This window comes from Oncorhynchus nerka, linkage group LG9b (genome assembly GCF_034236695.1).
Source record: "Oncorhynchus nerka isolate Pitt River linkage group LG9b, Oner_Uvic_2.0, whole genome shotgun sequence".
Classification (NCBI taxonomy): domain Eukaryota; kingdom Metazoa; phylum Chordata; class Actinopteri; order Salmoniformes; family Salmonidae; genus Oncorhynchus; species Oncorhynchus nerka.
Window position 1 is genome coordinate 37,261,398 of NC_088424.1, and position 16,001 is coordinate 37,277,398.

General features: G+C 51.3%; 1 protein-coding gene across 1 annotated transcript in view; it reads left to right on the forward strand.

Annotated features, from left to right (window-relative positions):
* The window catches only part of LOC115114725 (protein unc-13 homolog A-like), a 118,206-nt gene that overhangs the window by 41,248 nt on the left and 60,957 nt on the right, over positions 1 to 16,001 (forward strand). Inside the window, 8 exon segments of the mRNA XM_065013620.1 lie at positions 4,454 to 4,784; positions 7,030 to 7,268; positions 7,271 to 7,462; positions 7,465 to 7,915; positions 7,917 to 7,976; positions 7,978 to 8,090; positions 8,093 to 8,135; positions 8,395 to 8,497. Of these exon segments, the coding sequence (XP_064869692.1) occupies positions 4,454 to 4,784; positions 7,030 to 7,268; positions 7,271 to 7,462; positions 7,465 to 7,915; positions 7,917 to 7,976; positions 7,978 to 8,090; positions 8,093 to 8,135; positions 8,395 to 8,497 (1,532 nt within the window).

Consider the following 16,001-nt stretch of genomic DNA (forward strand, 5'->3'; position numbering starts at 1 on the left):
CTGTCAGGGCCCAGGTCTATCAGGGCCCAGATCTGACAGGGCACAGGTCTGTCAGGGCACAGGTCTGTCAGGGCCCAGGTCTGGCACAATCTGTGCAGAATATCTAGGTTCTGTGGTAGGCCCTCCTCGATTGGGGACAAAAGCACCAGATCATCAGCACATAGACATTTGAATTCAGATTGTAGTAGGCTGAGGTCGGTGCTGCAGACTGTTCTAGTGCCCTCACCAATTCATCGATAAGCTGCATCCCCGTCTCACCCCATGGCCCTGTGGAAAGAAATGTGTGTGTTTTTTTGCACATTTTAACTGCAGACTTGTTGTTTGTGTACATGCATTTTATAATGTTGTATGTTTTTCCCCCAACACCACTTTCCATCAATTTGTATAACAGGCCCTAATGCCAAATTGAGTCAAAAGCTTTTTTGAAATCAACAAAGTATGAGAAGACTTTGCTTTGCTTTGTTTTGTTTTGTTTGTTTGTCATTTAGGGTGCGCAGGGTGAATACGTGGTCTGTCGTACGCTAATTTGGTAAAAAGCCAATTTGACATTTTCTCAGTATATTGTTTTCACTGAGGAAATGTATGAGTCTGCTGTTAATGATAATGCAGAGGATTTTCCCAAGGATGCTGTTGATGCATATCCCACGGTAGTTATTGGGGTCAAATTTGTCTCCACTTTTGTGGATTGGGGTGATCCGTCCTTGGTTCCAAATATTGGGAAAGATTCCAGAGCTGAAGATTATGATAAAGAGTTTAAGTATAGCCAACTGGAATTCGTGGTCTCTATATTTGATCATTTCATTGAGGATACCATCACCACCACAGGCCTTTTTGGTTGGAGGGATTGTGTTTTGTCCTTTAGTTCATTCAATGTAATTGGAGAATCCAATGGGTTCTGGTAGTCTTTAATAGTTGATTCTATAATTTGTATTTGATCTTGTATATGTTTTTGCTGTTTGTTCTTTGTTATAGGGCCAAAAAGATTGGATATATTTTTATCCAGACATCTCCATTTTGTATAGATGACTCTTTGTGTTGTTGTTTGTTTAGTGTTTTCCAATTTTCCCAGAAGTGATTAGATTCTATGGATTGTTGAACTACATTGAGCGGATTTCTTTTTCCGTAGTGTATTTCTGTATTGTTTTAGTTATTTACCATAGTGAAGGCGTGTGCTCAGATTTTCTGTGTCTCTATGTTTTTGGTTGACTAGGTTTCTCAATTTCTTTCTTAGGTTTTTGCATTCCTCATCAAACCATTTGTCATTGTTGTTCATTTTCTTAGGTCGTCTGCTTGACATTTTTTGATTCGATAGGGAAGCTAAGAGGTCAAATATAATGTTTAGGTTTTCTACTGCAAAGTTTACACCTTCACTATTATAGTGGAATGTTTTGTCAAGGAAGTTGTCTAAAGGTGATTGAATTTGTTGTTGCCTAATTGTTTTTTGGTAGGTTTCCACACTGCATTCTTTCCATCTATAGCATTTGTTTGTATTACTCAGTTCCTTTGGCTTTGATGCCTCATGATTGAGTATTGCTCTGTTCAAGTAGACTGTGATTTTGCTGTGATCTGACAGGGGTGTCAGTGGGCTGACTGTGAGCGCTCAGAGACTGGGTTGAGGTCAGTGATAAAGTAGTCTACAGTACTACTGCCAAGAGATGAGCTATAGGTGTACCTACCGTAGGAGTCCCCTCGAAGCCTACCATTGACTATGTACATACCCAGCGTGCGACAGAGCTGGTTTTTGACCCGACAGAGTTTTGACCTGTTTTTGTTGGTTATGTTGTCATAGTTGTGCCTAGGGGGTATACGAGGGAGGAAATGCTGTCACCTCTAGGTAGATGTTTGTCCCCCTGTTTGCTGAGGGTGTCAGGTTCTTGTCCAATTCTTGTCTTTCTCTCTCGGTCTCGGTCTCTCTCTCGGTCTCTCTCTCTCTCTCTCTCTCTCGGTCTCTCTCTCTCTCTCTCGGTCTCTCTCTCTCTCTCTCTGTATCTCTCTCTCTCTCTCTCTCTCTGTATCTCTCTCTGTCTATCTATCTCTTTCTCTCTCTATCTTCTTCTTTGTGATTAGCTGATGGTCTCATACAAGCATGGCTTCTCGATCAGACTCATCACTGCAGTGTTGCTAATCCACCTCCATTCACTTACTGTATAGTAGCCTTAGACGGGAGGAGGAGGAGGGGGAGAGGGAGGGAGGGAGGGAGGGAGGGAGGGAGGAGAGAGACATGGGATTATGAAGAGATCGTATATATAATAACATATTGCAAAACTCCTCAAAAATAACCTCCAACCCACTGGCTTGTGTGGGAAGGGTTAAGATGCCTGTACTGTTTACACAGCAAGACGAGATAGATTCAAAACACTCTAGACGGAGGCGTTATGCTCTGGCAGCCTTTGTCAGGGTTCTGAACATCGATGATGATGATGATTATGATTGATTAATGTGGATTAAGGCAGCTCCCTGCACCTCTCTGATTCAGAAGGGTTGGGTTAAATGCAGAAGACACATTCCGTTGAACAACTGACTAGGTATCCCCCTTTCCCTAATTTAACCTTTATTTAACTAGGCAAGTCAGTTAAGAACAAATTCTTATTTACAATGACGGCCTACTCCGTCCAAACCCCGACGACGCTGGGCCAGATATGACACCAACTCATTCAATATCTTTATCTTGACTATTTTTTACATTGTAGAATAATAATGAAATAACACATATTGAATCATGTAGTAACCAAAAAAGTGTTAAACAAATGAATTTTTTTTTTATATTTGAGATTCTTAAAAGTAGCCACCCTTGGCCTTGATGACAGCTTTGCACACGCTTGGCATTCTCTCAAACAGCTTCATGAGTTAGTCACCTGAAATGCATTTCAAGTTAATTTGTGGAATTTCATTTCATGCATTTGAGCCAATCAGTTGTGTTGTGACAAGGTAGGGGTGGTACACAGAAGATATCCCTATTTGGTAAAAGACCAAGTCCATATTATGACAAGAACAGCTCAAATAAGCAATGAGAAACAACAGTCCATCATTACTTTAAGACATGAAGGTCAGTCAATCCAGAACATTTCAAGAAATTTGAAAGTTTCTTCAAGTGCAGTCGCAAAAACCATCAAGTACTTTGATTAAACTGGCTCTCATGAGGACCGCCACACGAAAGGAAGGCACAGAGTTACCTCTGCTGCAGAGGATAAGTTCATTAGAATAAAAAAAATAAAAAAGCAGCCAACAAGTGCTCAGCATATGTGGGAACTCCTTCAAGACTGTTGGAAAAGCATTCCTCATGAAGCTGGTTGAGAGAATGCCAAGAGTGTGCAAAGCTGTCATCAAAGCAAAGGGTGGTTATTTTGAAGAATCTAAAATATATTTTGATTTGTTTAACACTTTTTTGGTTACTGCATGATTCCATATGTGTTATTTCATAGTTTTGATGTCTTCACTATTATTCTACAATGTAGAAAGTAGTCAAATAAAGAAAAACCCTTGAATGAGTAGGTGTGTCCTAACTTTTGACTGGTACTGTAGATGATGTGGAGTACAGAGCCGTGACCGATCTAGATGACCTATTTTTATGACTGCACTCTGAGTGACCTGGTGAGATGAGCGCTATTGGAGTTCTATGGTTGGTGTTGAAACAGTCCACATTAATTGGGATAGCATTCCGCTGAGTGTGCATTGTGAATGAGGGGTTTTGAGCATTCTGCTGAGTGTGCATTGCTCATCTAATCTCCTCTCATCTAATCTCCTCTCCTCTCATCTAATCTCCTCTCCTCTCATCTAATCTCCTCTCCTCTCATCTAATCTCCTCTCCTCTCATCTAATCTCCTCTCATCTAATCTCCTCTCCTCTCATCTAATCTCCTCTCCTCTCATCTAATCTCTTCTCATCTAATCTGCTCTCCACTCCTCTCATCTAATCTCCTCTCCACTCCTCTCATCTCCTCTCCTCTCCTCTCCTCTCCTCTCCTCTCCTCTCCTCTCATCTAATCTTCTTTCCACTCCTCTCCTCTCATCTAATCTCTTATCCTCTCCACTCCTCTCATCTAATCTCCTCTCCACTCCTCTCATCTAATCTCCTCTCCTCTCCTCTCCTCTCCTCTCCTCTCCTCTCATCTAATCTTCTTTCCTCTCCTCTCCTCTCATCTAATCTCTTATCCTCTCCACTCCTCTCATCTAATCTCCTCTCCATTCCTCTCATCTAATCTCCTCTCCTCTCATCTAATCTCTTATCCTCTCCACTCCTCTCATCTAATCTCCTCTCCACTCCTCTCATCTAATCTCCTCTCCTCTCCTCTCTCTCCTCTCCTCTCCTCTCCTCTCCTCTCCTCTCTCTCCTCTCCTCTCATCTAATCTTCTTTCTTCTCTTCTCTTCTCTTCTCTTCTCTTCTCTTCTCTTCTCTTCTCTTCTCTTCTCTTCTCTTCTCTTCTCTTCTCTTCTCTTCTCTTCTCTTCTCCAGATGAGGACCCAGACAGTGCTGTGGATGACCGAGACAGTGACTACCGCAGTGAGACCAGTAACAGCATCCCTCCCCCCTACTATACCACGTCTCAGCCCAACGCCTCCGTCCACCAGTACCCCATCAGAGACCAGCAGCACCGCCAGGGGACCCGCCCCTCCTCCTACCCCCCTTCCAACAGCTGTGGCCCCCTCGACTACCACCAGAGGGCCATCAGGTATGTGTGTCTCTCCTGCTCCTCTGTCTGTATACTCCCTGGTCTCCTGCTCTCTCTCCCCTCTTCACATCTCTCTCCCCCTCTCTCCCTCTCCCCCTCTCTCCTCTCCTTCTCTCTTCTTTGCTCACCCCTCTTCCTCTGTCCCTCCCCCTCTCCCTCCCTCTCTCCCCCTCTCTCCCTCCCTCTGCCACCCCCTCTCTCTCCCCCTATGTCCCCCTCTCTCCCTCTCTCTCCATTCTTTCTTTAATAGCCTCATTTATCATGGAGTATAAATACTCCTCCCGTGTTTGTTCCCTGCGAGGATGCTTGTTCTTTTTCATTTGTCAGCTTTCTGTTCTGCTCTATTTCTCTCTCTCTCTTTCTCTCTCTCTCTCGTTTTCTCTTTCCTTCTCTCTCTTTCTCCTTATCTCTCTCTCTTTCTCCTTATCGCTCTCTCTTTCTCCTTATCTCTCTCTCTTTCTCCTTATCTCTCTCTCTCTTTCTCCTTATCTCTCTCTCTCTTTATCTCTCTCTCTCTTTCTCGCTCCTTCTGTCTCTCTCTTTCTCGCTCCTTCTGTCTCTCTCTCATTTATTTCTCTCTCTGTCTAACACTGCTGTTTTGCTTACCTCTTATCGATTAACCATCAGTTTAGTGGGTTTTACCTTCACAGTCAGGTGTTATAGCAGAGCGTTTTACTATTGCTCAGGGATGCTCTGGATATTGTGTACTTTACGAAAGTGTCTGTATGTCTGTCTGTCCCTCCATGGTAATTACTATTTCTTACTCTTCCTTTCCTTCCTCATTTCCCACTTCCTCCCTCCTCCACCTTTTTCCCGCCCTGTCTCTACTTCCTCCCTCCTCCACCTTTCTCTCGTCCTGTCTCTACTTCCTCCCTCCTCCACCTTTCTCTCGTCCTGTCTCTACTTCCTCCCTCCTCCACCTTTCTCTCATCCTGTCTCTACTTCCTCCCTCCTCCACCTTTTTTCCCGCCCTGTCTCTACTTCCTCCCTCCTCCACCTTTCTCTCGTCCTGTCTCTACTTCCTCCCTCCTCCACCTTTCTCTCGTCCTGTCTCTACTTCCTCCCTCCTCCACCTTTCTCTCGCCCTGTCTCTACTTCCTCCCTCCTCCACCTTTCTCTCGTCCTGTCTCTACTTCCTCCCTCCTCCACCTTTCTCTCGTCCTGTCTCTACTTCCTCCCTCCTCCACCTTTCTCTCGTCCTGTCTCTACTTCCTCCCTCCTCCACCTTTCTCTCGCCGTGTCTCTACTTCCTCCCTCCTCCACCTTTCTCTCGTCCTGTCTCTACTTCCTCCCTCCTCCACCTTTCTCTCGTCCTGTCTCTACTTCCTCCCTCCTCCACCTTTCTCTCATCCTGTCTCTACTTCCTCCCTCCTCCACCTTTTTTCCCGCCCTGTCTCTACTTCCTCCCTCCTCCACCTTTCTCTCGTCCTGTCTCTACTTCCTCCCTCCTCCACCTTTCTCTCGTCCTGTCTCTACTTCCTCCCTCCTCCACCTTTCTCTCGTCCTGTCTCTACTTCCTCCCTCCTCCACCTTTCTCTCGTCCTGTCTCTACTTCCTCCCTCCTCCACCTTTCTCTCGTCCTGTCTCTACTTCCTCCCTCCTCCACCTTTCTCTCGTCCTGTCTCTACTTCCTCCCTCCTCCACCTTTCTCTCGTCCTGTCTCTACTTCCCCCCTCCTCCACCTTTCTCTCGTCCTGTCTCTACTTCCTCCCTCCTCTACCTTTCTCTCGTCCTGTCTCTGCTTCCTCCCTCTACCCTTCGCTCGTCCTGTCTCTACTTCCTCCCTCCTCTACCTTTCGCTCGTCCTGTCTCTACTTCCTCCCTCCTCTACCTTTCTCTCGTCCTGTCTCTACTTCCTCCCTCCTCTACCTTTCTCTCGCCCTGTCTCTACTTCCTCCCTCCTCTACCTTTCTCTTGTCCTGTCTCTACTTCCTCCCTCCTCCACCTTTCTCTCGTCCTGTCTCTACTTCCTCCCTCCTCCATCTTTCTCTCGTCCTGTCTACTTCCTCCCGCCTCTACCTTTCTCTCGTCCTGTCTCTACTTCCTCCCTCCTCTACCTTTCGCTCGTCCTGTCTCTACTTCCTCCCTCCTCTACCTTTCTCTCGTCCTGTCTCTACTTCCTCCCTCCTCTACGTTTCTCTCGCCCTGTCTCTACTTCCTCCCTCCTCTACCTTTCTCTCGTCCTGTCTCTACTTCCTCCCTCCTCTACCTTTCTCTCGCCCTGTCTCTACTTCCTCCCTCCTCTACCTTTCTCTCGTCCTGTCTCTACTTCCTCCCTCCTCCACCTTTCTCTCGTCCCGGTCTCTCACTCTTCCACTCTTCTTTTGCCCTCTCTTCTCTTTCTCCTCCCTCTGCTCCTCTCCAGCCCTACGGGGAGCTATGCGTCGTCGGCAGAGTTGAGTCGCTGCAGCAGCCAGCTGAGTGAGGAGGAGTACGGCCCGGAGTACAGAGAGAGGGATCCTTACGATGAGAACGACTCTTACCACTCCTGTCACTCCTCTGTCACCTACAGCAAGGGCTCTCCCGACTGGGACCCTGACGAGACCCAGGGGGGGTACAGCGATGAGGGGGGCTACAGTAAGGACGGGGGTGAGGAGGGGCCCTCTATGAGGAGGATGACGGGGGCCTGTATGAGGAAGAGGGGACATATGAAGGAGAGGAGGGCGAGATTTATGACGATGAGGATTACCCTCTGGACGGCACCCTCAGTGAGGATATGGAGGTCCCCTACACCCCCACCCCCACCAGCACGGCACCCCCCACACTCAACGTCCCCGGTGCTTCTAGACCCCCCTGGAAAAACAGCCTTCTCTGCATCAACATCAGGCGCCACCCGTCCAGCCGCCCAGCCAAGCCCCAAATCAAGCCCACCCTCCGGCCATGGCTCCAGGAGGACAGCCCCTGGGTCAGCCACCCACCCAGGCCCCTCAACCACAGTCTCAGCCCCAGTCAGTCCCCGGCCCAGCACCAGCCCAGTCCTTCTTCTCCATGGCAAAGCCCTTCTCAGCAGCAGTAACAGGCCTGGCCTCATCTTTTCTGTCTTCTGGACTCCCCACTGCCCAACCTGCCCAGCCTCACCCCCCAGGCCCACAACCCCAGGCTCACCCCCCAGGCTCACAACCCCAGCCCCAGTCTGCCTCCTCCATTCCCCCGTCTCACCCTGCCACCGGGGCCCCTTCCCCTCAGGGCACCCAGTCCACAACCACTGGCCCTCCCTCCCAGCCGACCCCCTCCACTGCACCCCCTCTCAGGCCCAGCCCCTGCCCAAACAACTCCCCAATCAGAGGGCCTCGATTCCAAACCCCCTGCCGGAGGACCAACACCTTCTAGAGGAAAACGAATCCCTTCCACCCGAGGTTAGGATCCCCACCCCCATAGAGGAGGAACCCTCCATGGAAGACGAGGAGCTGAGGTTTGACGAGCCGCCCCCACCCCCATAGAGGAGGTTGAGCCCATCCCTGAGAGGTAAACCCCCCTCCCAAATCTATAATCTTTTAGTGTTTCTGTTCTATGGAAGCAACAGGGGCATTTGTTTTATTGGGCCACCATATTGGGTGGACTGTGAAAAAGAACATGAATATGCGTCTGAAATGACCCCCTATTCCCTATATAGTGCACTATCTTTGACCAGTATTCCCTATATAGTGCACTATTGTTGACCAGGGAGAGGGCCATTTGGGACCCAGACATGGAGTTGTTCTCAGTCCTGTTCTTGTCCCTGTAGTGGTCCTGTAGATGAGGAGCCCAAGGAGCCGGTGGACCCGTCGCTGCGGGCGAGAGAGAACTGGCTACGAATCATCAACAGGGTCCAACAGCAGCTTCGGGAGGTAAGATCTCCCACTCACACCTTATGCCCCAGTCCCATACAACTGTCCTGGTCCCATACTACTGTCCCGGTCCCATACAACTGTCCTGGTCCCATACAACTGTCCCAGTCCCATACAACTGTCCTGGTCCCATACAACTGTCCTGGTCCCATACTACTGTCCCGGTCCCATACAACTGTCCTGGTCCCATACAACTGTCCTGGTCCCATACAACTGTCCCGGTCCCATACAACTGTCCCGGTCCCATACAACTGTCCCGGTCTCATACAACTGTCCCGGTCCCATACAACTGTCCCGGTCCCATACAACTGTCCCGGTCCCATACAACTGTCCTGGTCCCATACTACTGCCCCAGTCCCATACAACTGTCCTGGTCCCATACTACTGTCCCGGTCCCATACAACTGTCCCGGTCTCATACAACTGTCCCGGTCCCATACAACTGTCCCGGTCCCATACAACTGTCCCGGTCCCATACAACTGTCCCGGTCCCACACTACTGTCCCAGTCCCACACTACTGTCCCAGTCCCACACTACTGTCCCAGTCCCACACTACTGTCCCAGTCCCAAACAACTGTCCCAGTCCCATACTACTTTCCCAGTCCCATACAACTGTCCCAGTCCCATACAACTGTCCCAGTCCCACACTACTGTCCCAGTCCCAAACAACTGTCCCAGTCCCATACAACTGTCCCAGTCCCATACTACTTTCCCAGTCCCATACAACTGTCCCAGTCCCATACAACTGTCCCAGTCCCACACTACTTTCCCAGTCCCATACAACTGTCCCAGTCCCATACAACTGTTCCAGTCCCAAACTACTGTCCCAGTCCCAGTCCCACACAACTGTCCCAGTCCCATACTACTGTCCCAGTCCCATACTACTGTCCCAGTCCCATACAACTGTCCCATACAACTGTCCCAGTCCCACACTACTGTCCCAGTCCCACAGTCCCACACAACTGTCCCAGTCCCATACAACTGTCCCAGTCCCATAAAACTGTCCCAGTCCCATACAACTGTCCCAGTCCCATACAACTGTTCCAGTCCCATACTACTGTCCCAGTCCCATAATGCTGTCCCAGTCCCATACAACTGTCCCAGTCCCATACAACTGTCCCAGTCCCATACTACTGTCCCAGTCCCAGTCCCATACAACTGTCCCAGTCCCACACTACTGTCCCAGTCCCACACTACTGTCCCAGTCCCACACAACTGTCCCAGTCCCATACAACTGTCCCAGTCCCATACAACTGTCCCAGTCCCATACAACTGTCCCAGTCCCATACAACTGTCCCAGTCCCATACAACTGTTCCAGTCCCATACTACTGTCCCAGTCCCTTACAACTGTCCCAGTCCCTTACAACTGTCCCAGTCCCATACAACTGTCCCAGTCCCATACAACTGTCCCAGTCACACCCTACTGTCCCAGTCCCATAATACTGTCCCAGTCCCATACAACTGTCCCAGTCCCACCCTACTGTCCCAGTCCCACACAACTGTCCCAGTGCCACCCTACTGTCCCAGTCCCATACAACTGTCCCAGTCCCATACAACTGTCCCAGTCCCATACTACTGTCCTGGTCCCATACTACTGCCCCAGTCCCATACAACTGTCCTGGTCCCATACTACTGTCCCGGTCCCATACAACTGTCCCGGTCTCATACAACTGTCCCGGTCCCATACAACTGTCCCGGTCCCATACAACTGTCCCGGTCCCACACTACTGTCCCAGTCCCACACTACTGTCCCAGTCCCACACTACTGTCCCAGTCCCACACTACTGTCCCAGTCCCAAACAACTGTCCCAGTCCCATACTACTTTCCCAGTCCCATACAACTGTCCCAGTCCCATACAACTGTCCCAGTCCCATACAACTGTCCCGGTCCCATACAACTGTCCCGGTCCCACAACTGTCCCGGTCCCATACAGCTGTCCCAGTCCCACACTACTGTCCCAGTCCCACACTACTGTCCCAGTCCCACACTACTGTCCCAGTCCCAAACAACTGTCCCAGTCCCATACTACTTTCCCAGTCCCATACAACTGTCCCAGTCCCATACAACTGTCCCAGTCCCACACTACTGTCCCAGTCCCAAACAACTGTCCCAGTCCCATACAACTGTCCCAGTCCCATACAACTGTCCCAGTCCCACACTACTTTCCCAGTCCCATACAACTGTCCCAGTCCCATACAACTGTTCCAGTCCCAAACTACTGTCCCAGTCCCAGTCCCACACAACTGTCCCAGTCCCATACTACTGTCCCAGTCCCATACTACTGTCCCGGTCCCATACAACTGTCCTGGTCCCATACAACTGTCCCAGTCCCATACAACTGTCCTGGTCCCATACAACTGTCCTGGTCCCATACTACTGTCCCGGTCCCATACAACTGTCCTGGTCCCATACAACTGTCCTGGTCCCATACAACTGTCCCGGTCCCATACAACTGTCCCGGTCCCATACAACTGTCCCGGTCTCATACAACTGTCCCGGTCCCATACAACTGTCCCGGTCCCATACAACTGTCCCGGTCCCATACAACTGTCCTGGTCCCATACTACTGCCCCAGTCCCATACAACTGTCCTGGTCCCATACTACTGTCCCGGTCCCATACAACTGTCCCGGTCTCATACAACTGTCCCGGTCCCATACAACTGTCCCGGTCCCACACTACTGTCCCAGTCCCACACTACTGTCCCAGTCCCACACTACTGTCCCAGTCCCACACTACTGTCCCAGTCCCAAACAACTGTCCCAGTCCCATACTACTTTCCCAGTCCCATACAACTGTCCCAGTCCCATACAACTGTCCCAGTCCCACACTACTGTCCCAGTCCCAAACAACTGTCCCAGTCCCATACAACTGTCCCAGTCCCATACTACTTTCCCAGTCCCATACAACTGTCCCAGTCCCATACAACTGTCCCAGTCCCACACTACTTTCCCAGTCCCATACAACTGTCCCAGTCCCATACAACTGTTCCAGTCCCATACTACTGTCCCAGTCCCAGTCCCACACAACTGTCCCAGTCCCATACTACTGTCCCAGTCCCATACTACTGTCCCAGTCCCATACAACTGTCCCATACAACTGTCCCAGTCCCACACTACTGTCCCAGTCCCACAGTCCCACACAACTGTCCCAGTCCCATACAACTGTCCCAGTCCCATAAAACTGTCCCAGTCCCATACAACTGTCCCAGTCCCATACAACTGTTCCAGTCCCATACTACTGTCCCAGTCCCATAATGCTGTCCCAGTCCCATACAACTGTCCCAGTCCCATACAACTGTCCCAGTCCCATACTACTGTCCCAGTCCCAGTCCCATACAACTGTCCCAGTCCCACACTACTGTCCCAGTCCCACACTACTGTCCCAGTCCCACACAACTGTCCCAGTCCCATACAACTGTCCCAGTCCCATACAACTGTCCCAGTCCCATACAACTGTCCCAGTCCCATACAACTGTCCCAGTCCCATACAACTGTTCCAGTCCCATACTACTGTCCCAGTCCCTTACAACTGTCCCAGTCCCTTACAACTGTCCCAGTCCCATACAACTGTCCCAGTCCCATACAACTGTCCCAGTCACACCCTACTGTCCCAGTCCCATAATACTGTCCCAGTCCCATACAACTGTCCCAGTCCCACCCTACTGTCCCAGTCCCACACAACTGTCCCAGTGCCACCCTACTGTCCCAGTCCCATACAACTGTCCCAGTCCCATACAACTGTCCCAGTCCCATACTACTGTCCCAGTCCCATACAACTGTCACAGTCCCATACAACTGTCCCGGTCCCATACAACTGTCCCGGTCCCATACAACTGTCCCGGTCCCATACAGCTGTCCCAGTCCCACACTACTGTCCCAGTCCCACACTACTGTCCCAGTCCCACACTACTGTCCCAGTCCCAAACAACTGTCCCAGTCCCATACTACTTTCCCAGTCCCATACAACTGTCCCAGTCCCATACAACTGTCCCAGTCCCACACTACTGTCCCAGTCCCAAACAACTGTCCCAGTCCCATACAACTGTCCCAGTCCCATACAACTGTCCCAGTCCCACACTACTTTCCCAGTCCCATACAACTGTCCCAGTCCCATACAACTGTTCCAGTCCCAAACTACTGTCCCAGTCCCAGTCCCACACAACTGTCCCAGTCCCATACTACTGTCCCAGTCCCATACTACTGTCCCAGTCCCATACAACTGTCCCATACAACTGTCCCAGTCCCACACTACTGTCCCAGTCCCACAGTCCCACACAACTGTCCCAGTCCCATACAACTGTCCCAGTCCCATACAACTGTCCCAGTCCCATACAACTGTCCCAGTCCCATACAACTGTTCCAGTCCCATACTACTGTCCCAGTCCCATAATGCTGTCCCAGTCCCATACAACTGTCCCAGTCCCATACAACTGTCCCAGTCCCATACTACTGTCCCAGTCCCAGTCCCATACAACTGTCCCAGTCCCATACAACTGTCCCAGTCCCATACAACTGTCCCAGTCCCATACAACTGTTCCAGTCCCATACTACTGTCCCAGTCCCTTACAACTGTCCCTGTCCCATACAACTGTCCCAGTCCCATACAACTGTCCCAGTCACACCCTACTGTCCCAGTCCCATAATACTGTCGCAGTCCCATACAACTGTCCCAGTCCCACCCTACTGTCCCAGTCCCACACAACTGTCCCAGTCCCACACAACTGTCCCAGTGCCACCCTACTGTCCCAGTCCCATACAACTGTCCCAGTCCCATACAACTGTCCCAGTCCCATACTACTGTCCCAGTCCCATACTACTGTCCCAGTCCCATACAACTGTCACAGTCCCATACAACTGTCCCAGTCCCATACAACTGTCCCAGTCACACCCTACTGTCCCAGTCCCATAATACTGTCCCAGTCCCATACAACTGTCCCAGTCCCACCCTACTGTCCCAGTCCCACACAACTGTCCCAGTCCCACACAACTGTCCCAGTGCCACCCTACTGTCCCAGTCCCATACAACTGTCCCAGTCCCATACTACTGTCCCAGTCCCATACAACTGTCCCAGTCCCATACTACTGTCCCAGTCCCATACTGCTGTCCCAGTCCCATACAACTGTCCCAGTCCCAAACTACTGTCCCAGTCCCAGTCCCACACTACTGTCCCAGTCCCACACTACTGTCCCAGTCCCATACTACTGTCCCAGTCCCAGTCCCACACTACTGTCCCAGTCCCATCCTACTGTCCCAGTCCCATACAACTGTCCGTATCCCCAGTCCTATCTCCATCTTCTTGCCCTATCCTCAGCCCTATACCCCATCCTCTTGCCCTATCCTCAGCCCTATACCCCATCCTCTTGCCCTATCCTCAGCCCTATACCCCATCCTCTTGCCCTATCCTCAGCCCTATACCCCATCCTCTTGCCCTATCCTCAGCCCTATACCCCATCCTCTTGCCCTATCCTCAGCCCTATACCCCATCCTCTTGCCCTATCCTCAGCCCTATACCCCATCCTCTTGCCCTATCCCCAGCCCTGTACCCCATCTTCTTGCCCTATCCCCAGTCCTATACCCCATCTTCTTGCCCTATACCCCAGCCCTACCCCATCTTCTTGCCCTATACCCCAGCCCTATACCCCATCCTCTTGCTCTACCCCCAGCCCTATACCCCATCTTCTTGCCCTATCCCCAGCCCTGTACCCCATCTTCTTCCCCTATACCCCATCTGCTTGCCCTATACCCCAGCCCTATACCCCATCTTCTTGCCCTATACCCCAACCCTACCCCCATCTTCTTGCCCTATACCCCAGTCCTATACCCCATCTTCTTGCCCTATATCCCAGCCCTGTACCCCATCCTCTTGCCCTATCCCCAGCCCTATATCCCATTCTCTTGCCCTATACCCCAGCCCTATACCCCATCTTCTTGCCCTATACCCCAGCCCTACCCCCATCTTCTTGCCCTATACCCCATCCTCTTGCTCTATCCCCAGCCCTATACCCCATCTTCTTGCCCTATCCCCAGCCCTGTACCCCATCTTCTTCCCCTATACCCCATCTTCTTGCCATATACCCCATCCTCTTGCTCTACCCCCAGCCCTATACCCCATCTTCTTGCCCTATACCCCATCTTCTTGCCCTATACCCCAGTCCTATACCCCATCTTCTTGCCCTATACCTCAGCCCTATACCCCATCCTCTTGCTCTATTCCCAGCCCTATACCCCATCTTCTTGCCCTATCCCCAGCCCTGTACCCCATCTTCTTCCCCTATACCCCATCTTCTTGCCCTATACCCCAGTCCTATACCCCATCTTCTTGCCCTATATCCCAGCCCTGTACCCCATCCTCTTGCCCTATCCCCAGCCCTATACCCCATCCTCTTGCTCTATCCCCAGCCCTATACCCCATATTCTTGCCCTATCCCCAGCCCTGTACCCCATCTTCTTCCCCTATACCCTGTCTTCTTGCCCTATACCCCAGCCCTACCCCCATCTTCTTGCCCTATACCCCAGTCCTATACCCCATCTTCTTGCCCTATATCCCAGCCCTGTACCCCATCCTCTTGCCCTATCCCCAGCCCTATACCCCATCTTCTTGCCCTATTCCCAGCCCTGCACCCCATCTTCTTCCCCTATACCCCATCTTCTTGCCCTATACCCCATCCTCTTGCTCTATCCCCAGCCCTATACCCCATCTTCTTGCCCTATCCCCAGCCCTGTACCCCATCTTCTTCCCCTATACCCCATCTTCTTGCCCTATACCCCAGCCCTACCCCCATCTTCTTGCCCTATACCCCAGCCCTATACCCCATCCTCTTGCTCTATCCCCAGCCCTATACCCCATCTTCTTGCCCTATCCCCAGCCCTGTACCCCATCTTCTTCCCCTATACCCCATCTTCTTGCCTATACCCCAGTCCTATACCCCATCTTCTTGCCCTATTTCCCAGCCCTGTACCCCATCCTCTTGCCCTATCCCCAGCCCTATACCCCATCTTCTTGCCCTATACCCCAGCCCTGTACCCCATCTTCTTCCCCTATACCCCATCTTCTTGCCCTGTACCCCAGTCCTATACCCCATCTTCTTGCCCTATATCCCAGCCCTGTACCCCATCCTCTTGCCCTATCCCCAGCCCTATACCCCATCCTCTTGCTCTATCCCCAGCCCTATACCCCATATTCTTGCCCTATCCCCAGCCCTGTACCCCATCTTCTTCCCCTATACCCCATCTTCTTGCCCTATACCCCAGCCCTATACCCCGTCTTCTTGCCCTATACCCCAGCCCTACCCCCATCTTCTTGCCCTATACCCCAGCCCTATACCCCATCCTCTTGCTCTATCCCCAGCCCTATACCCCATCTTCTTGCCCTATCCCCAGCCCTGTACCCCATCTTCTTCCCCTATACCCCGTCTTCTTGCCCTATACCCCAGCCCTACCCCATCTTCTTGCCCTATACCCCAGTCCTATACCCCATCTTCTTGCCCTATATCCCAGCCC